The following is a 22,381-nucleotide window of genomic DNA, read 5'->3' as shown; positions in this document are numbered from 1 at the left end:
GGTAATGAAAAGGGGTATTGAAAAACATAAGTATGGCTAGTGGCATTTTATCACTGGGAAAAGGTAATTTGCTGAACTTGTGATCAGACTTTTCTAAGATGTAAGTTTATATATCTTATGGACTCACACACTCCTCTATCTTAATTGTTCTTTCCTGTCACTTATTAAGGTGTAGCCATTTCTGTGACAGTCTTTAGAAGTTACTCTGTTTTGGACCTCCTAGATAAATATTACTTTTTTCATTAACACTTTTTTTCTTCCCTACGAAGTCTGTTCAGTGACTCCACTAGAGATCTTAGTCATTAAGAACTAGAAGTTACCTAAAAGCAGTAGCATATGTTTTGTAAAATAGAAACAAGTTTGTAATGATGTCAACATTAAATGAAATGCATCTTCAGTTTAAAAAGATAAACCTCATCATTCTATGTAACACCTCTCATTTTCAAATTCAGTAAACATTTGTTTTTAATCTTAGGAACCAGAGTACATTTTAATAATCGTTCACATATTAAAAGAATAAACCTATAAAGAATACATTTTTTGTGTACCAAATGAAAAAATATATAATGCAGTGAAACTCACACATACAAAGTGATTTTTTTGTGCATTTTTTATCAAGAGGTTTTATATTCTATTAAATCATGTTAAAGCGATATGTTGTTTTTGATAAAGCAACTGAAAAACTCTTAAATGTGCTTAAAAATAAGACTGTCATATATATAAGATGATACAGATTAAATCAAGCCTGCTGAGTTCTGATGGTATGCTTTAACAAATGGCTATGTGAAATAATTTAAAATATTTTCTGTGGAAATTAAATGAGCATATCCAAATATGGAATATCACATAATTTAATTATAACCCAGTGGCAGAATTTAGTAAATTCAAGCAGAACACATGTACTGTTATCATAAATAGACAAATACTTTATAACAGCATTTTTTAAGAAAAATCAGGAAATCGTACATGTTAACAAAATAGTATAACCCATGCATACACAAATCTGCTTATTAAACACTGAAGTAAAAGAACTAATCCAGTTTGCAGTCTTCAAAGGTGTTTAGTATTTTACTCTGTTCTGATGGAAGTACTTTGAATGTTTGCATGGAGACATAAAACTGAATATTTAATTGACAATTGGTCATGCACCTGTACTTCTTATAATTTGGATTACATTTTTTTCTTTTCTGATTGTTCAGTAGATTCCGACTTTGGTGTAGGAAAGGCTTGATGATACAGATGTCTGTGGGTTGCTGCTGCACTGTAAAGCTTGTACAAAGCCTAGAATAAAAGCATCAAGGTTATAAAACATTTTATCAAATGCACAGATGTAAAATTTTTTCCTTTTTAGTTTGTACTGTATAAAATTTAGCATGTTGAATTGAAATCCTTTTTCAATATATAAACTAATATCTTAAAAGAATTTTCAACTCCTCCATGTGTGCAGTAACACTTTTGTGTATTGACCTTTGTGGTAAATGTTTTATTCTCAGACTCTGCTTCCTTTTACCTTGCATACCTCTTGGAGCAGAGAGCTGCTATTGTGCCCCAGGGGTGTGTTGAGAATTCAAATTGTGAATATTAGCAGTTTTAAATGAATTGTAAGACCTCATAACTTCGGATTGCCAGATAACTATTATACATATGTAGTCTACTTGCTTTCTGGGCTTCCAGTGTTTTCCTGAGTGGGACCAATTTTATTCTCCATCATTTACTGATACAGTCATACAGCTAAGCACATATGGTGACCTGCCCCCAACACACTGGGATTCTTCACTTTATACGCTCTTGCCTTGTTTCCATGACTTGGCTAGTATCTTACAAACCTTATTCAAAAACATTACCTCAGCAAGCTTTCCTCATTTAAAACAACCTCTTATTCTCTGTGGCCTTTTAATGGCATTTAAATCATAGGAATGTCTGTGTATTGCATATTGCTTTATGTAAGTGTTTATAAATAATCTTTGTTTCCTGCCCGCCTCAGCTAGTGTCTAAGATTTCATCCCCTCCTCTGGCTTTCACATACTTAATAGTCGATAAAAACAACTTGTCTGTATTAATTCTGGAGTTTATAAAAAGTCTGAATATTTTTAAAAGCTGGAGATCCATTAAATAGTAATCTGTTCCCAGGAAATTCCATTAATTTTTATCATTTGTGAATCTGTATAGCTACTTTCTTTTGATTTTCTTTTTTTTTTTTTGAATTGGAGTCTCACTCTGTCACCCAGGCTGGAGTGCAGTGGCATGATCTTGGCACACTGCAACCTCCGCCTCCCAGGTTCAAGCTGTTCTGCCTCAGCCCCTGCTAGTGCTGGGACTACAGGTAGCCGCCACCACCCAGGCTAATTTTTTGTATTTTTAGTAGAGATGGAAATTCACTATGTTGGCCAGGATGGTCTTGAATACCTGACCTCAAGTGATCCTCCTGCCTCAGCCTCTCAAATTGCTGGGAATACAGGAGTAAGCCACTGTGCCTGGCCTTGATTTTCTTAAGGCATTAAGTCTGAATGGTACCATCTTCAAATCTATAAATATATATTGGTGCAACATAGTTTCATCTTCCATTATGTTCTCATCCTAAGGCATTCAATTAATTCTAATTCTGTTATATTTTTTTCTCAAGCTTTTACAAAGTTGAAGTTTGATTTTGCTCTTTTAATGAACTTGCTTACTGAATTTTACATAAAATAACTTCTTATTGACTTGTAAATATTAAATGGTATTTGGTTCAAGGACATAATCCAGTTATATGCCACAGTAGAAACTGAGGAAATAATTATGTGTGATCTCTGTAGTTGTTAAAGATGAGCTTTGCTTCCTGAAGATAATGACCTCTAAATGATTTCAGAGTAATAATTTTTCTTAGTGTTAACAGATGATTCCTTCATGGGTGCCTAGAGTCTTTTCTGAGATATGTAGTGTTGTTGCACATGTGCAGTAGGAGAAACGAACACTAATTTACAGGTCAGGCCTGAGGTCTGCCAAGAAAGTTAGAATATGTACTGGCCTGGGCCCTGCTCGAAGTGGTATGCATTACTGTCAGTCAAAAGCCAAAGTTAACAATGACTTCTAAAGTGACATTTAAATACCCTCCAGTAGTTATATTTCCTCAAGTTCATAACTGCTTGCTTTACTCTGCAGTAGAGCAGAGTCCACCATTTCAGAGCTTAAGAACTTTAAAATTTTCTACACACTCAGGAAACAAACGCTCATCATAATAAATTCTTACGGTTTTTTTGGTGTATGTAGATCAAATCATACATGATGTCTAGAATAAGTTAAATATTTTAAGACCATGTTAAAAATTCACAATTACAAATTTAACTGTTAGAAGTCACAAAAGATTGTTCTAGTCTACATAAAAACATCTTGTAATAGTCAGTTTATAAAATAAGAATATCATAATGTTTACAAATACATAGCTCTGAATTTTAAAAATTTAACTTACCTCATTTGTACTTCCCTGTGCCAGAGGCAGATTAAAAAGAAAAAAGAAAAGTATATATCCTGCTTTATTAACAGTATTATAATATTCAACTTTGCTTACAATATTTGTGAGCATTTAAGAACAGAACAAATACTCCTGCAGATTTTTCCGTTTAGATGACATATTTTATCAGAATCTTTGAAGAACTCAATTCTGTATTCCTCATAGCTTTTAGCATAACATATTCTAGGAGGGTTTTGACATTGATCTCAAGTAACCCGTCTTAAATCTTTTGTAGTTGAGGGACTATTTGAGACAGTGGCTCAGAGGATCCAGTTTTTACTTCATTTCCCATTGTGCTACCACTAGTTTATCTCAGCTAGATCCTTCAAAGGCATGTGATACAATTATGTTATAAAGAGTATATATAAGGTTTTTTTTTTTTTTTTTTGAGATGGAGTTTAGCTCTCGTTGCCCAGGCTGGAGTGCAATGGCACAGTCTCAGCTCACTGCAACCTCCACCTCTTGGGTTCAAGTGATTCTCCTGCCTCAGCTTCCCGAATAGTTGGGACTACAGGCATGCACCACCATGCCTGGCTAATTTTTGTATTTTTAGTAGAGACAGGGTTTCTCCATGTTAGTCAGTCTGGTCTCAAACTCCCGACCTCAGGTGATCTGCCCTCCTTGGCCTCCCAAAGTGCTGGGATTATAGGCATGAGCCACCACTTCCAGCCATAAGTATGTTCTTAATCCGGGAAGAACTGTAGCTATTACCTGCTGCCTACAGGTACAGAGACAATCTGAAGTAATCTAATATTGCTTTCAGAAGCTTTTACTTAAAAAGAGAATGATAAATGACAATTTACGATAGTGGTTCATATAGCTCCTAACAAAGCTAATGCTAATCAAATCATAGGTTGTGAATAGAAGATAATGTTAACACAAGTCATAATTAGCTAAATAAAAGCTGTTTTTTCCATACAACTTTTAACAGATTTAACATTTTTAGAATAGTAAAAAGTAAGCCGGGTGGCTCATGCCTGTAATCCCAGCACTTTGGCAGGCTGAGGTGGGCAGATTGCTTGAGGTCAGGAGTTTGAGACCAGCCTGGCCAACAGGGGAAACCCCATATCCACAAAGAATACAAAATAGTAGCCGGGGATGGTGGCGTGCACATGTAGTTCCACCTACTTGAGCTGAGGCACAAGAATTGCTTGAGCCTAGGAGGCGGAGGTTGCAGTGAGCTGAGATCATACAACCATCCTTGGCCAGACATCTAGCCTGGATGACAGAGCAAGATGCTGTCTCAAAAAAAAAGCACCACTAAATTGATGTATTTTTTTTAAAATGCTGAAATGTTTATTTTAAAACAGTTGTGTAGGACTTCACATATTACACAGCATTATATAGTTGTTTGTATCTGGGCAGGTCATAACATTCTTGATAACAGACCCAGTTCATGTTGATCTGTGTTATTTCCAACATCTAATGCAATGGCTGGCACATGAATGACATTCAAATGTGTGCCGAATTTAGTTGTGAATTAAAAGTGTTCTTACCTGGTCCCACAGAGCAGCAGCCACCTGGTCTATTACAGCTCCCAGCTCTCGGTATTCTCCAGAGTACCGGATATATGCCCAGGTGCACAGGGTGATAAGTGTCAGTCCCATTATCATATTGCATAGGCTAGCTATGATGTCCAAACCAATGAATCCAGTCACACCAGCAATCACATATGTGATAAAGATGACTACAAACAGTGTGGCTGGGGTACGAGCTGCATGGAAGATATTTTTGCTATCATTGTGCTTGATATATTGGATATAAAGTTCATCTATTTCACTCTCCAACTGCTGCAGGTAACGCCGGCTAAATTCTTCCCCACCCATCTTCTTCACCCCTCGGAATAGCTTCACAGATTCTTCCTTAAGTTGCAGGTGTTTGGTCTGCAAATCATTTGGGGCCAGAAATGGTTTGTCACCACCACAAATCTGTATCAGATAGAGAAGTATTTGTTTATGCAGTGCAGAGTAAAATTAGCAACTGTATCAAAAATTTTCACTTAGCTAGTTGAGTTTGTTAGAATACATTAATAATCAGGAGCCGGCATATATGTTTTGTCAGCCCACATCTTTCCACCCTCTGTATCCGTAAGGCATGACTTTAAATGGGACTGGTATTTTATAGGTGGCTTAAAGTCATTTAAAATTTTTCTCTTTTTAATGTAGAAAATAATATTCATCACTTAATCCAAGTCCTTCAAGATGAAAAGACATGAGTGTCACAACATGAAGTGCAAACTGAGTTCATTTACAGAATGAATCCAAATCTAAGGAAACTACATTTATCCAGATTCTAGGAAATCTAGCTACACTGAAGTCATTTTAACCAATGAAGTTTAATAAACAATGATCAATGCTATAAAGCTCTCAAAGTAAAACTGAAATACATTCTTTAGTACTTTTACTGATTTTTGTTTGAATGGAGTCCTTTGAGTATTCTCTTCCAGAGACTAAATAGGAGTATATTAAATGTTCTTGAGTTGCGTTTTCAATTTTTTGAAAAGTTACAAGGGTAATCTCAGTTAACCATACCATTCACTTTGGTTACAGGCATATCTCACAAGATAACGCGTGTTTGGTTCCAGACCACTGCAATAAAGCGAGTCACATGATTTTTTTATTTCCTGATGCATATAAAAGTTATGTTTCCATTATATGGCAGTCTATTAAAGTGTGCAATAGCACGTGTAAAATCATGTACATAATTTAAAAATACTTTATTGCTAAAAAATGCTAAGGCTTATCTGAGCCTTCAGCACATCAATCTTTGCTGGTGGAGGCTCTTGCCTCAATGTCGATGGCTGCTGAAAGTTGAGGTGGCTGTGGCAATTTCTTAAAGTAAGATAACAGTAGTTTGCCATGTTGATAGACTCTCCCTTTCATCAAGATTTCTCTGTAGTCTGGGATGCTGTTTAACAGCATTTTACTCACAGTTGAACTTCTTTAAAAATTGGAGTCAGTCCTCTCAAACCCTGCCAATGCTTTATCAACTAAGTTTATTTAATATTTTAAAGCCCTAGAAAGGGTAGGGGGAAGGAGATGAAGAGAAGTTGATTAATGGGTACAAATATACAGTTAGAAGAAATGACAGTGTTCAATAGCTCCGTAGGGTGACTGTAATTAACAGTAATCTATTGTACTTTATTTTTTGTTTTTATTTTTTTTTTTAAACTTCTTTTTTTCAAAGACGGGGTTTCACCATGTGTTGGTCAGGCTGGTCTTGAACTTCTGATCTCAGGTGATCCGCCCGTCTTGGCCTCCAAAGTGCTTGGATTACAGTCAGCCACACCTGGCCCACATCTATTATTGTACATTTCAAAATAAAAGAATAATTCTCATGCTCCTAGCATAAGGAAATATTTATGGACATAAATATCACACTTACCCTGATTTGATTTTACACATTATATGGATGTATCAATTTATCATATGTACTCCAAAAAATATGTACATCTATTAGGTATCAATAAAAAATGTTCTAAACCCTTTGTTGTAATTGCAACAATGTTCATAGCATTTTCACTTGGAGTAGATTCCATCTCCAGAAACCACTGTCTTTTTCATCCATAGGAAGCAACTCCTTTATCCATTAAATGAGAGTACACAATTCAGTCACATGTTCAGGCTCCACTTTCACGTTCTCTTGCTGTTTCCACCACACCTGCAGTTCTTTCCTCCACTGAAGTCTTGAACCCCTCTCAGTCATCCAGGAGGGTTGATATAAACTTTTTCCACACTCTTGTCGACGTTGATATTTTTGCCTCCTTCTATAAATATTCTCTTAATGGCATCTAGAATGGTGAATCTTTCCTGGAAGGTTTTCAATTTACCTTGCCCAGATCCATCAGAAGAATCACTATCTATGGCAGCTATAGTCTTACAAAATGTATTTCTTATTAACATTTGAAAGTCAAAATTACTCCTTGATCCCTGGGCTACAGAATGGATATTGTGTTAGCAGGCATGAAAACATTTCCTTAAATATATCTCCATCAGTGCTCTTTGGTGAATAAGTACACTGCCAATGAGCAGTGTACTTATTTTGAAAAGAACCTTTTTCTGAGTAGTAGTTCTCAATGGTGAGCTTAAAATATCCAGTAAACCATGCTGTAAACAGCTGTGCTGTTACCTAGGCTTTGTTGTTCCATTAATAGAGCACAAACAAGAGTAGATTTAGCCTGATTCTTAAGTACCCTAGAATTTGGGGAATGGTAAGTGAGCACTGGGTTCAACTAAAAGTCACCAGCTATAAGAATGTCAGCTTGTTCTTCAAGCTTTGAAGGCAGGAGCTGACTTCTCTAGCTGAGAAAGTCCTGGACGTCATCTTCCAATAGAAGGCTATTTTATCTACATTGAAAATCTCTGCTTAGTGTAGCCACCTTCATCAATGCTCTCAGGTAGATCTTCTGGATAACTTGCTGCAGTTTCTACATCAAAACTTACTGCTTCAGCTTGCACTTTATGTTACAGAAATGGCTTCTTAAATCTCATGAACCAAAAACCTCTGCTAGCTTCCAGTTTTTCTTCTGCACCTTTACCACCTCTTTCAGCCTTCATAGAATTGAACAGAGATAGGGCCTTGCTCTGGATTAGGCTTTGGCTTAAGGGCATATTGTGGCTGGTTTGATTTTCTAACCAAACCACTAAAGCTTTCTATATGTCAGCAAAAAAGCTGTTTCACTTTTTTTATAATCTCTGTGTTCACTGGCGTGGCACCTTTTTTTTTTTTTTTTTTTTTTTTTGAGACAGAGTCCTACTCTGTTGTCCAGGCTAGAGTGCAGTGGTGCAATCTTGGCTCACTGCAACCTCTGCCTCTTGGGTTTAAGCCATTCTCTGGTCTTGGCCTCCCAAGACTATGGGCGTGTGCCACCATGCCCAGCTGATTTTTGTATTTTTAGTAGAGACGGGTTTCACCATTGGCCAGGCTGGTCTCTAACACCTGACCTCAAGTGAGCCATCCACCTCAGCCTCCCAAAGTGCTGGGATTACAGGTGTGAGCCACTATGCCCGACCTGGATTATCATTTTTGATTTCCTTTAAAAACTTCTTTGCATCCACATCCTGGCTGTTTGGTGCAAAGGCCTAGCTTTTGTCCTGTCTCAGCTTTTCATATGCTTTCCTCATTAAGATTAGTCATTTCCAGCTTTTGATTTAAAGTGAGAGATATGGCTCTTTGAACTTCAACACTTATTGGCCATTGTAGGGTTATTAATTGGCCTAATTCCAATATTTGTTGTGCCTCAGGTAAAAGAAAGGACTACAGAGTGGGAGGGATGGGGGAACTGCTGGTTGCTGGAGCAGTCAGAAAACACATGTATCAATTAAAGCCACCATCTTATATTGGCACAGTTCATGGCACTCTGAAACAATTACAATAGTAACATCAGAAATCACTGACCACAGGTCACCATAAAGTTACAATAATAATGAAAACGTTTGAAAAATTGTGAAAATTACCAAAATGTGACACAGACATGGAGTGAGCACGTGCTGCTGGAGAAAGGGCATCAACAGATTTGCTCCACACAGGGTTGCCAACAACCTTCAATTTGTAAGAAGTGTTATAAAGTGAAGCTCAATAAAATGAGGTATGCCTGCATTTGAGATTTAACTATATCAAGAATACTTTCATTCTGATTGTCCTTATGTTATAAATAACACCACTCCATATACTACATTTGCATGGATTCTAAGACTTTAATTTTGATGCAATTTTAATTTCGTAACATTTTTAAGAGGAAAAAATATCTATCACAGTTAATATACACAATAATTAATAGATCCATCTTAATTTGGAGTGTTAAAATGAGGAAATGTAATAAATAGAAATATTGGTTCTTAAGATTTTTTTTCCTAAAAGGGTTTATCTTTAAGAGAAATAATGAAATTGTGGAATATAAGGAGGTATAGTGGCAAGAGTGCCACATGCTATTTTAGCTACTGGATTTTATAAATAGTGGCAAGACCTGGCACCCCCCCAAATATGTGAATACAGGTATAGTACAGAGAGAGACAATTCATTTAAAATGCCTTTAAAATTGCACACACATAATGTTTTTAAAAATACAATGAATAGACATGTGATTGAGGAAAACAGTCAAAGCTACCTCTTTGCATGTGTATACAGTGTAACATGGAAGAAAAACAAGAAGGAATTGCATGAAGAATACTGCTTTTAAGACAGCATTTAAAATATTATTTAATTCTTACCTCTTCCATTTTTTTGTTGTATGTGTCCTTGGCAGTTGCCACGGCTGCTAAATTGTTAGCTTCTGCTGTGGCCTTTGGACAAAGTACAAAATATGATGTAAAATGCAGTTCATATTTATTAAACTTCCACAGGCAGTTCAGATTTCAGAGCATCATGTGCCAGAAATGTGCAAGAAACCAAAGTCATCAAAATAATTGAAAACTGTTACAATATTTCTACATTTTAAAAATTAGTAAAAAAGGTTCAAAAAGGAATAAAGCAGATTTTTACTCAATACACAATAGTCCTAAAATGAATTTTCATTTAGAAGAGTTTTCCTCTCAAAAAATATTTTTTAGCCTGTCATTAAATGCTGGGAAGAAAAAAAAATCTATAAACATGGGGAATAATATACAGTATATTTTATAAATACTGATAAAAATAAATCTAAGGACTGCTGCTGATAGGAGAGTGTAACACTAATAACAAAAAGGAACTATTAAGAACTTTAAATATATATAAGGAAACTAGTTTCTCCCTTTTCAAAATTTTATTGACTTCTTTTTTAGGTATGAGATCTCACTATGTTGCCTAGGCTGGACTTAAACTCCTTGGCTCAAGCAATCCTCCTGTCTCAGCCTCCTGAGTTGCTGGGTCTAAAAGGCACATGCCACTGTGCCTGGCTCCTTTTAAAAAAAATGTTTGTGGAGACCAGTTGTTTAAAACTTGGACCTGCTTTTCTACTGTGTGTTACATGTGTGAATCAAAATCATAGAGTAAGACTGTTTTCTAAACAAATTTAGTGCAAAGAGAATGAAAACTCTTTGGTAAAAAGTGTTTGTATCTCAACACAAGTGAGGCTGCAATATGCCATGTGTAAACTGTTTAGATAAACATATAAATAGGTAAAGTTATTAGGCAGATAATCTTCCAATCAGTCTGTCTAATATTGTTATTTGGTAATTTCTGATAGCCAGAAATCTTAGCCTTAGTGACATGTCTTAAAACATGACCCTTGATTAATAAATACCTGTAACATGGATTTGGGATGTGGTAATTCTTCACCTTGATAGATCTTTATATAAGCCTAAAAAAGGAAAAGAAAAAGGTTCATGTTCAAGCAATTCGATATTTCCTCTAATTCTATGAAATTGTATTCTAAGGTCTTGACATTTCAAAAATATTTTCAGGAATGAGAACTATTTTATCTTTCTCAAATTTAAATTCCCCTTTTTCTTAGTTTCATGTTGTTTCCGTTTCCTGAAATGCCTTTTTCAAACATCTCCATCTGCCAATCTGGCCCTTCTTAAAGGCTCAACTCAACGACACTCACTTAAAATGTTCTTAGACCTCTCTGCTGGGAGTAACCACCCTTTTTCAGTTACCCGCAGGAATCTATACCCTGCTGATGTCATAAGCTTTATGGAACGGACCTGTCTGAGGGTCCTGAATCTTCTACCAAATTGTAAGCACCTCCACAGTGTTATACGCAGTAAAAATTCATATTTTAGATAAATAACATGTCACTTATTGCTGACAATCATGAAGGTAAATAGATCACACAGAAGGTATATGATTTAAATGACAAACATGAATTTTAAAATTCATATTTTAGTTCTGGGAGCATCAATCCACAGTTGGGTTGGTAACTGACATCCTCTGCGATATATATGGGTTAGTAAAAAGTATTCAGTGCTATCTAAACAGATAAATGCAAATTTAAAAGAATTCCACTTTACATTGGCCCGTGGTGCAGAGAGTAAGAAATGGGGAAGAATTTTCTTCAGTAGGAAGGTATAACCCCCTTGGGGAAAATCTTGTGAATTAGGAAGGTAAAATTTAGAATAGATCATGGACCCTGAGAAATACCCCATCCCCCCAAAAGACTTTTCCAACTCTTACATTCATATTTCAAAATACAGTTCCCTCAAGATTAAAGGGGACCACAAAGTTACCTTTATGTGGTTTCCTCAAAAGAATCATCTTAGAAAGTAAGCTTTCTGAAAGGTTTTGAAAAAGCTTTTTATTAAAGGGATTTTTTAAATCTTTTTTTATAGATACCTCATACGTTTGCTCCCATAGTACAGGGTCTATAATTTCTTGTAGCAATTATGATCCAATATATGTCAAATCTAAGTACTCATAAATACTCTAGAAATGAGAGTGATACCTTGAAGTACTCCACCAGACCCCGGCAGGTAATTTTATTTCCATTGATCTCTTTAATATCTAGGCTCTCAGGACTAAGTAGCCAAGGAATCAGTATTTTCAAGTTTTTGATGAATTCATCATCTATTTCTACAAGTAAAAGAAAATCCATTATTATTTTTGGAATCCTAAGCAGTCCTCCACGCCACAGAATAAACCATCCTTTGGTCTCCCCCATTTCCTCCCCAGTGGGAGGAAACTCCCTTTCCCATCACTTAAGCAATTCCTAAAACCTGCTCTTCTCACAGTGAATGATTCTCCTTGCCCAAATTTCCACTCCCGATTTATCTGCATCTTGTCTTCCACCTACAAATTAGCTTTCTTGATATTATAAGTTACCTTGCTAGATTTTACATGTATGCTTTGTATGTAGCCCATTCATATAACCAGTTCATATTTTAAGTCTTTGTGGTTTTATACATATAGGATCATAAATGGGAAGAGGCCGGATTTTTACTGGCTTATTATAAAGCATTCCCTCCAGAAAAATGTATCCAAAAATTGCTCGGTGCATAGCGTGCCCACCTTCTAAAAAGCGTACAAAACTGGGAGAGGCTGTGGTAACTGGACTGAAGAGTTCAAAAAGATAGTGATGATGAAGCGACCCCTAGTGGTGGAACTCAGCAACACAAAATACAAAAAAGCCGCTTACACAGATGAGAGGTAGCCTGAGTTATGCACCTGTCATGTTTGACATAATTGATTACACATAACCCAAGTTATACCAGTAGGTTAAAGCTTAACATTACAGTCTTAGCAAAGTAATATAGAAAGCAGATCACCAGAGAAGTCCTGTGAACATGGGGATAATTTCTTAAATCATTTCAAATATATGAAAAAATTGGGGCCAGGTGCAGTGGCTCACGCCTATAATGCCAGCACTTTGGGAGGCCGTGGCAAGTGGATCATTTGATGTCAGGAGTTTGAGACCAGCCTGGCCAACATGGTGAAATCCTGTCTCTACTAAAATACAAAAATTAGCTGGACATTGTGGCATACACCTATAGTCCCAGCTACTTGGGAGGCTGAGGCAGGAGAATCACTTGAACCTGGAGGCAGAGGTTGCAGTGAACCGAAATTGTGCCACCACATTCCAGCCTATGCACCACAGCAAAACTCTGTCTCAAAAAAAAAAAAAAAAAAAAAAAGACAGTGGCTCACGCCTGTAATCCCAGCACTTTGGGAAGCCGAAGAGATCAAGACCATCCTGGTCAACATGGTGAAACTCCGTCTCTACTAAAAATACAAAAAAATTATCTGGGCATGGTGGCACGTGCCTGTAATCCCAGCTACTCAGGAGGCTGAGGCAGGAGAATTGCCTGAACCCAGGAGGTGGAGGTTGCAGTGAGCCAAGATTGCGCCATTGCACTCCAGCCTGGGTAACAGGAGCAAAACTCCATCTCAAAAAAAAAAGAAAACACACACACATATATATATATATATGCACACACACATATATAATACATATATACACATATATATTATATATATGGGAAAATACACATGCGTAAAAAAGGAAGACCTGTCCAGTGACTTGCTTGGTTTCTAAGTAAATTCAATAACTGCCTGTAATTTTTTAAAATCTGGGTTTGGAGAGGGGACTCAAGATGGCGCTGTGAGAACAACCCAGGATTGGAGCCCGCGTTGAATTCGCAAACAGTGAGTCAGTGCTGCATTTCCAGACTGATCTTTGTTGCCCACAGAACGGGGAAACTCCCAAGTATAAAAAGACACGGGACGCCAGGCAGTAGGTCTGCCTGGCGAAGCCGGCAGCCGGGGCGGCGGCGGCCGGCCCTACCCAGCAATCCCCACAGGGCGCGCTTGTCCGGGTGCCTTGTTGAACCGGCAACCTGAGACTTGAGAGGGCTGGACTTGAGACTGAAGGAGACTTGCACAGTAGCCCAGCCCAGGTGATTGCAGGGACAGATCGTTTGGGATACCCAGTGGGACGAACAAAACCGCGATTTCAAACTATCCCGGGCAGACGGTCCGAGACGCTCTGTGGGGGAGGGGCGTCCACCACTACGGAGGCAACCTGCCCCAACTGATATACCCGCCCACTGCTGAGGCAGCCAGCCGTTGCCGAGGCAACCAGCCCCAACTGAGATACACGCCCACTGCTGACGCAGCCAGCCGTTGCCGAGGCAACCCGTCCCTACTGAGATACACGCCCACTGCTGACGCAGCCTGCCGTTGCTGAGGCAACACGCTACAACGAAGAGACTCCGCCGCAGGGCGTGGCGGAGACCACAGCAGAGCCGGCAGGAACAGCGCGAATCACATAACAGCAGGGTGGAGCCTCGGCAGCCAAACAGTGGCTAGTCTGCCTTTGAGCTGGGCAGGACACCTGATCGGACATCCAAAAATAAAGCCCAAACCCCTCAACACAGAGCATTTGAGAAGAAAAAAGGGTTGTTTAATGAGCTGTGTTGCAGCAGAATCAAACATAGCAGCCTAACAGCCCTGAATGAACAACAGAGTGCACAGCTCAGCAATTAAACCCCTATAAAGTACAAACTGTCTCCTCAAGCAGCTCCCTGACCCCTCTATATCCAAAAGACTGTCATTAGGCAGGCATCATCCTGGGACAAAGAGAGCAGAAAAAGAAACTGGTAGCATCCCTCGCTGTGCCACGGCTACTAGAGGTGCACCCCAGACAAGCAGGGTCTGGAGCGGACCTCAACAGTCGTACAGCGAAGGGGCTAGACTGGTAGAAGGAAAACCAAGCAACAGAAATACTTCATCATCAACATTCTGGGTGTCCACTCAGAGACCCAAACGAAAAGTCAGCAACTACGCAGACAACCAGCGGACAAATCCACAAAGATGGGAAGAAACCAGCGCAAAAAGGAGGAAAACACCCGAAACCAGAACACATCGCCTCCTAGAAAGGACCAAGACTCCTCACCAGCAAGGGAACAAAGCTGGACGGAGAATGACTGTGACGAAATGACGGAATTAGACTTCAGAAGATGGATAATGAGAAACTTTTGTGAGCTAAAAGATCATGTATTAAATCAATGCAAAGAAACTAAGAACCTTGAAAAAAGATTTGAAAAAAGATTCGAGGAAATGATAACAAGAATGGATACCTTAGAGAGGAATATGAATGAATTAAAGGAGCTGAAAAACACAATACGAGAACTTCGCGAAGCAAACGCAAGTTTCAATAGCCGAATTGACCAAGCAGAAGAAAGAATATCTGAAGTCGAAGACCAACTCAATGAAATAAAACGAGAAACCAAGATCAGAGAAAAAAGCTCAAAAAGGAATGAACAAAGTCTCCAAGAAATGTGGGACTATGTGAAAAGACCTAACCTACGTTTGATAGGTGTACCAGAAGGGGACGAAGAGAATGAATCCCAGCTGGAAAATACTCTTCAGGACATCATCCAGGAAAATTTCCCCCACCTAGCAAGACAAGCCAACACTCAATTGCAGGAAATACAGAGAACACCACAAAGATATTCCGCAAGAAGAGCAACCCCAAGGCACATAATCGTCAGATTCAACAGGGTTGAAATAAAGGAGAGAATACTAAGGGCAGCCAGAGAGAAAGGTCGGGTCACCCACAAAGGGAAGCCCATCAGACTCACAGCAGATCTCTCGGCAGAAACACTACAAGCCAGAAGAGAGTGGGGGCCAATATTCAACATTCTTAAAGAAAAGAACTTTCAACCCAGAATTTCATATCCAGCCAAACTGAGCTTCAGAAGTGAAGGAAGAATAATCCTTTGCGAACAAGCAAGTACTCAGAGATTTTGTCACCACCAGGCCTGCTTTACAAGAGCTCCTAAAAGAGGCACTACACATAGAAAGGATCAATCAGTACCAGCCATTCCAAAATCACACTGAATGCTAAAGAGCTTCAACATAATGAAGAATCTACAACAACTAACAGGCAAAACAGCCACTTAGAATCAAAATGGCAGTATCAAATTCACACATAACAATATTAACCCTAAATGTAAATGGACTAAATGCACCAATCAAAAGACACAGACTGGCAAATTGGATAAAAATCCAAAACCCATCAGTGTGCTGTATCCAGGAAACCCATCTCACATGCAAGGATACACAAAGGCTCAAAATAAAGGGATGGAGGAAGATTTACCAAGCTAATGGAAAGCAAAAAAAAGCAGGAGTTGCAATTCTCATCTCTGATAAAATAGACTTTAAAGCAACAAAGATCAAAAGAGACAAAGAAGGCCATTACATAATGGTAAAAGGATCGATACAACAAGAAGAGCTAACGATCCTAAACATATATGGACCCAATACAGGAGCACCCAGATACATAAGGCAAGTTCTTAATGACTTACAGAAGGACTTAGACTCCCACACAATAATAGTGGGAGACTTTAACACTCCACTGTCAATACTAGACAGATCAACCAGACAGAAAATCAACAAGGATACCCAGGGCTTGAACTCAGACCTGGAGCAAGCAAACCTGGTGGACATTTACAGAACTCTCCACCCCAAATCCACAGAATACACATTCTTCTCAGCACCACATCACACCTACTCTAAAATTGACCACATAATTGGAAGTAAAGCACTGCTCAACAAATGCAAAACAACTGAAATCATAACAAACAGCCTCTCAGACCATAGTGCAATCAAGTTAGAACTCAGAATTCAGAAACCGACCCAGAACCGCACAGCTTCATGGAAACTGAACAACTGGCTCTTGAATGTTGACTGGGTAAACAACGAAATGAAGGCAGAAATAAAGAAGTTCTTCGAAACCAATGAGAATGAAGACACAACGTGCCAGAACCTCTGGGACACATTTAAAGCAGTCTCTAGAGGAAAGTATATAGCAATAAGTGCCCATATGAGGAGAATGGAGAGATCCAAAATTGACACCCTATCATCAAAATTGAAAGAGCTAGAGGAGCAAGATCAAAAAAACTCAAAACCCAGCAGAAGACAAGAAATTACTAAGATCAGAGCTGAGCTGAAGGAGATTGAGACACGAAAAACCCTTCAAAAAATCAATAAATCCAAGAGCTGGTTTTTTGAAAAGATCAACAAAATAGACAGACCACTAGCCAGACTGATTAAAAAGAAAAGAGAGAACAACCAAATAGATGCAATAAAAAATGATAAAGGGGAAATCACCACAGATTCCACAGGAATTCAAACCATCATCAGAGAATATTACAAACAACTCTATGCACATAAACTAGTAAACCCGGAAGAAATGGATAAATTCCTGGACTCCTGTGTCCTCCCAAGCCTAAACCAGGAGGAAGCTGAAACTATGAATAGACCAATAACAAGGTCTGAAGTTGAGGCAGCAATTAAGAGCCTACCTCACAAAAAAAGCCCAGGTCCAGATGGGTTCACAGCCGAATTCTACCAGACACACAAGGAGGAGCTGGTACCATTCCTTCTAAAACTATTTCAAACAATCCAAAAAGAGGGAATCCTTCCCAAATCATTTTATGAGACCAACATCATCCTGATACCAAAACCCGGCAGAGACCCAACGAGAAAAGAAAACTTCAGGCCAATATCCATGATGAACATAGATGCAAAAATCTTCAATAAAATATTGGCAAGCCGATTGCAACAGCAAATCAAAAAACTTATTCATCATGATCAAGTAGGATTCATCCCGGGGATGCAAGGCTGGTTCAACATACGCAAGTCTATCAACGTAATTCACCACATAAACAGAACCAAAAACAAAAACCACATGATTATCTCAATTGACGCAGAGAAGGCATTTGACAAGATTCAACAGCCCTTTATGCTAAAAACCCTCAATAAACTCGGTATCGATGGAACGTATCTCAAAGTAATAAAAGCTATTTATGACAAACCAACAGCCAATATCATACTGAATGGGCAAAAACTGGAAGCATTCCCTTTGAAATCTGGTACTAGACAAGGATGCCCTCTCTCACCACTCCTATTCAATGTAGTACTGGAAGTTCTAGCCAGAGCAATCAGGCAAGAAAAAGAAATAAAGGGTATTCAAATAGGAAAGGAGGAAGCCAAATTGTCTCTATTTGCAGACGACATGATAGTATACCTAGAAGACCCCATCGCCTCAGCCCAAAAACTCCTGAAACTGATAAACAACTTCAGCAAAGTCTCAGGATATAAAATCAATGTGCAAAAATCACAAGCATTCGTCTACACCAATAAAAGACTTAAAGAAAGCCAAATCAAGAGCGAACTGCCATTCGCAATTGCTACAAAAAGAATAAAATACCTTGGAATACAACTCACAAGGAACGTAAGGGACCTCTTCAAGGAGAACTACAAACCACTGCTCAACGAAATCAGAGAGGACACAAACAGATGGAGAAACATTCCATGTTCATGGTTAGGAAGAATTAATATCGTGAAAATGGCTATACTGCCCAAAGTAATTTACAGAATCAACGCTATCCCCATCAAGCTACCATTGACTTTCTTCACAGAACTGGAAAAAACCACCATGAACTTCATATGGAACCAAAAGAGAGCCCGCATAGCCAAGTCAATTCTAAGCAAAAAGAACACAGCGGGGGGCATCACACTACCGGATTTCAAACTCTACTACAAGGCTACAGTAATCAAAACAGCATGGTACTGGTACCAAAACAGAGATATAGACCAATGGAACAAAACAGAGGCACCGGAGGCAACACAACATACATACAACTATACAATCTTTGATAAACCTGACAAAAACAAGCAATGGGGCAAGGATTCCATGTTTAACAAATGGTGTTGGGAAAACTGGCTAGCCATGTGCAGAAAGCAGAAACTGGACCCCTTCCTGACACCTTACACTAAAATTAACTCCAGATGGATTAAAGACTTAAACATAAGACCTGGCACCATAAAAACCCTAGAAGGAAATCTAGGCAAAACTATCCAGGACATAGGAGTAGGCAAGGACTTCATGAACAAAACACCAAGAGCATTGGCAACAAAAGCCAAAATAGACAAATGGGACCTAATGAAACTCCACAGCTTCTGCACGGCAAAAGAAACAGTCACTAGAGTGGATCGGCAACCAACAGAATGGGAAAAAATTTTCGCAGTCTACCCATCTGACAAAGGGCTGATATCCAGAATTTACAAACAACTCAAGCAAATTTACAGGAAAAAAACAAACAAGCCCATTCAAAAGTGGGCAAAGGATATGAACAGATACTTTACGAAAGAAGACATATATGAGGCCAACAATCATATGAAAAAATGCTCATCGTCACTGGTCATCAGAGAGATGCAAATCAAAACCACATTGAGATACCATCTCACGCCAGTTAGAATGGCGATCATTAAAAAATCTGGAGACAACAGATGCTGGAGAGGATGTGGAGAAAAAGGAACACTTTTACACTGTTGGTGGGAGTGTATATTAGTTCAACCATTGTGGAAGACAGTGTGGCGATTCCTCAAGGCCTTAGAAATAGAAATTCCATTTGACCCAGCAATCCCATTACTGGGTATATATCCAAAAGACTATAAATCGTTCTACTATAAGGACACATGTACACGAATGTTCATTGCAGCACTGTTTACAATAGCAAAGACCTGGAATCAACCCAAATGCCCATTGATAATAGACTGGATTGGAAAAATGTGGCACATATACACCATGGAATATTATGCAGCAATCAGAAATGATGAGTTCGTGTCGTTTGTAGGGACATGGATGAATCTGGAAAACATCATCCTCAGCAAACTGACACAAGAACAGAAAATGAAACACCGCATATTCTCACTCATAGGTGGGTGATGAAAAATGAGAACACATGGACACAGAAAGGGGAGTACTAAACACTGGGGTCTATTGGGGGGAAAAGGGGAGGGCCAGTGGGAGGGGGAGGTGGGGAGGGATAGCCTGGGGAGAAATGCCAAATGTGGGTGAAGGGGAGAAGAAAAGCAAAGCACACTGCAATGTGTGTACCTATGCAACTGTCTTGCATGCTCTGCTCATGTACCCCAAAACCTATAATCCAATAAAAAATTAAAAAAAAAAAAAAAAAAATCTGGGTTTTAGTGGAGTTACTGAATTTTCAGGCTTGGGTTGGTGATTTTGAAGGCCTTAAAGATTCAAACCTTAAGACTGCATTTGCATTTTCCCTGTTGTTATAGCCCCAGTTATAATATTGGGGCTACACTGAAATACTGTTTTATGTTAGAATTTGTTTTCGTTTTTCTTTTTTTTTTTTTTTTCAGACAGAGTCTTGCTCTTGTCACCCAGGCTGGAGTGCAGTGCTATTCTCCCACCTCAGCCTCCTGAATAGCTGGGATTACAGGCACCCGCCACCATACCTGGCTAATTTTTGTACTTTTAGTAGAGATGGGATTTTGCCATGTTGTCCAGGCTGGTCTCGAACTCCTGACCTCAGGTGATCCACCTGCCTCGGCCTCTCAAAGTGCTGGGATGATAGGTGTGAGCCACTGTGCACGGCCAGAATTTATTTTGTCTTTACTTGTTTTATAACACGCACAAGCATGATGCTGGATATCTTTCAAACTTACTTTGTTTCAAGTTTTGTGTCACTTTGAAATTCTAGTGACCATGATTTATGGGTATAGGTAGTGGAGTTTATTCACTTATTTTGTTGTTTGCATTGTACCAATTTTCACTGATAATTTTTCTTTGTACTATATATAGATTTATTGTGGTTTGCTTTTTAGTTACCAGTATTCACTGGAATACAGTACTGATATTTGTATTTATGTTACCACTTTCCTGTTTCCTGTTTTATTACCTGCAATGTATCTGTACTCACTGATACTAATTGGTTTCTTTTATGCTATATGATTTGATGTTTTTTTAGCTTCAGTAGAACATTACTATATATCTAGAATGTATGAATTCTTGAGTTTCTGAATAAAACAAAGTTTTCTTCTTATAAAACCGCTTTAAAGTCACTTTCAAAACGTGTATAAATTTCTCCCCCCAAATATTCCTTTTACAATTGGAATAAGATACAACAGCTTGTTAATACACCAGCAAGTATGGTAATGGTCATTAAAGTAACCAGCATACAAGCACACGTGTGGATTAAAAATGTGTCTGAAGATGGCATTAGCCATCTTTGTTCTCACTGGGACCAATGCTAGGTATTCCAATTTGGGATTCAGAAAATAAGAATATATTCATAACATACATAGGTGGTGAGCTCTTGCTAATATTAATTGAACACAGTAAATACATAACCCAGAAAATCTGCAAACCAGTTCAAATCAATGTGCAGAGGTGTATTAATAGGCTTTGGCACTGTAAGTGTTCAATTAATATATATGAATAGGTGATTCCAAATTACATTCAATAATTTTTGCCACAAGGGTAAAATATTGCAAGGACTTTAGGGGCTGGGTCAAACAATAATTGAAAATATGATGCATGCTTTATAAGATCTCCACAGGGCAGATGCACTGGTATAATGTTGCTGTATAAATTAACAAAGGAAGACATTTTCTCAGGATTTCCTGATTCTGTTAAGTGATTATAAACATGCATTTGGCTATCCATTCTGAAGTCTAACTGCAGCTGCTGAGGAAGCAGCTTCACATCTTACAACGTGGCTACCTGCCCATTCTACATATGGTACTATAACGCAAAGCTACCTCAAAAAAAAAAAAAAGAAAGAAAAAAAAAAGAAAGAAAGAACTCCTTGTTATTTAAAAAACTGTATTTGCTATGCTTGGGGAGATACTCAGTAAGCACCCAATAAGAGCTGGTTGAGTGTAGCATAAATGAATGTGATTCAGTGCCGTTAATATTTTTCATTTCCTTTGTTGGAAGCTCTTAAATTAATAGTGATTAAATATAACGATAGTATTATCAGTTTTTAATAACACTAGAAATAGGTAAGATAATAATTGCAATTCTTTGAGGGGCCATGAACAAATAGTTTTACAACAATGATTACTATTGACAATGAGCTAAAGTTATTTCTGTGTGTGAAAGAGTATATAAGAAACTATTATCAAAGAACAACTTTTGCACATTTGTTTGTTCAGAGACCTTTCTTCCCTAGAGGCAACCCCTGAGATGCCAGCCCTCTGGAGAACATCACGGTCAGCTGACAAGACATCCTCAATAGACATTACACCGAATTATAAGATTCCGGGTGGGACAGAAATATAATGTAGATAGTAGACTTTCAGAACTGCCTAGAGAAACACAGAGGCAAAGTACACTTCTGCATACAAGAGAGCTTTAGTAGCAGTCTTGTAAGATATAAAAGTCTCATTAAAATGGAACTTTTATGGAAATTGAAGCTGCCTTTCACTTCTTTTTCTCCCAGGCAAGCCACTTTGGTAAACTCATAATTTATAGGTAGCTGTAAACCAATTGTGTAGGTCAATCAGTATACGCACAGAAGTGAATAAAATTTGATGGAGAACACGTCTTAAAAAGTGGAATTCTGGCCAAGCATGGTGGTTCACACCTGTAATTCATTGCTTGAGGCCAGGAGTTCAAGACCAGCCTGGCAACATAGTGAAACCCCTATCTCTTCAAAA

The 22,381-nt window shown here is 38.3% G+C and overlaps 1 protein-coding gene across 2 annotated transcripts in view; it reads right to left on the bottom strand.

Moving 5' to 3' along the window:
* Positions 1-439: 439 nt before the first annotated feature.
* Positions 440-22,381, bottom strand: part of ATL1 (atlastin GTPase 1) — an 88,314-nt gene continuing 66,372 nt past the window's right edge. Inside the window, exons 9-14 of one of the 2 annotated variants that reach the window (XM_009006018.5) lie at positions 11,850-11,977; positions 10,710-10,766; positions 9,700-9,771; positions 4,987-5,418; positions 3,449-3,463; positions 440-1,281 (exon numbers count right to left, since the gene is read on the bottom strand). In XM_009006018.5, the coding sequence (XP_009004266.1) occupies positions 1,171-1,281; positions 3,449-3,463; positions 4,987-5,418; positions 9,700-9,771; positions 10,710-10,766; positions 11,850-11,977 (815 nt within the window). In that variant the 3' untranslated portion in view covers positions 440-1,170. The remainder of the gene's footprint in view (positions 1,282-3,448; positions 3,464-4,986; positions 5,419-9,699; positions 9,772-10,709; positions 10,767-11,849; positions 11,978-22,381) is intronic. The other variant, XM_035260468.3, reaches the window with a different exon arrangement.

This window comes from Callithrix jacchus, chromosome 8 (genome assembly GCF_049354715.1).
Source record: "Callithrix jacchus isolate 240 chromosome 8, calJac240_pri, whole genome shotgun sequence".
NCBI lineage: Eukaryota > Metazoa > Chordata > Mammalia > Primates > Cebidae > Callithrix > Callithrix jacchus.
Note: the sequence above shows the minus strand (reverse complement) of the source record. Positions and strands in the feature narration are given on the sequence as shown.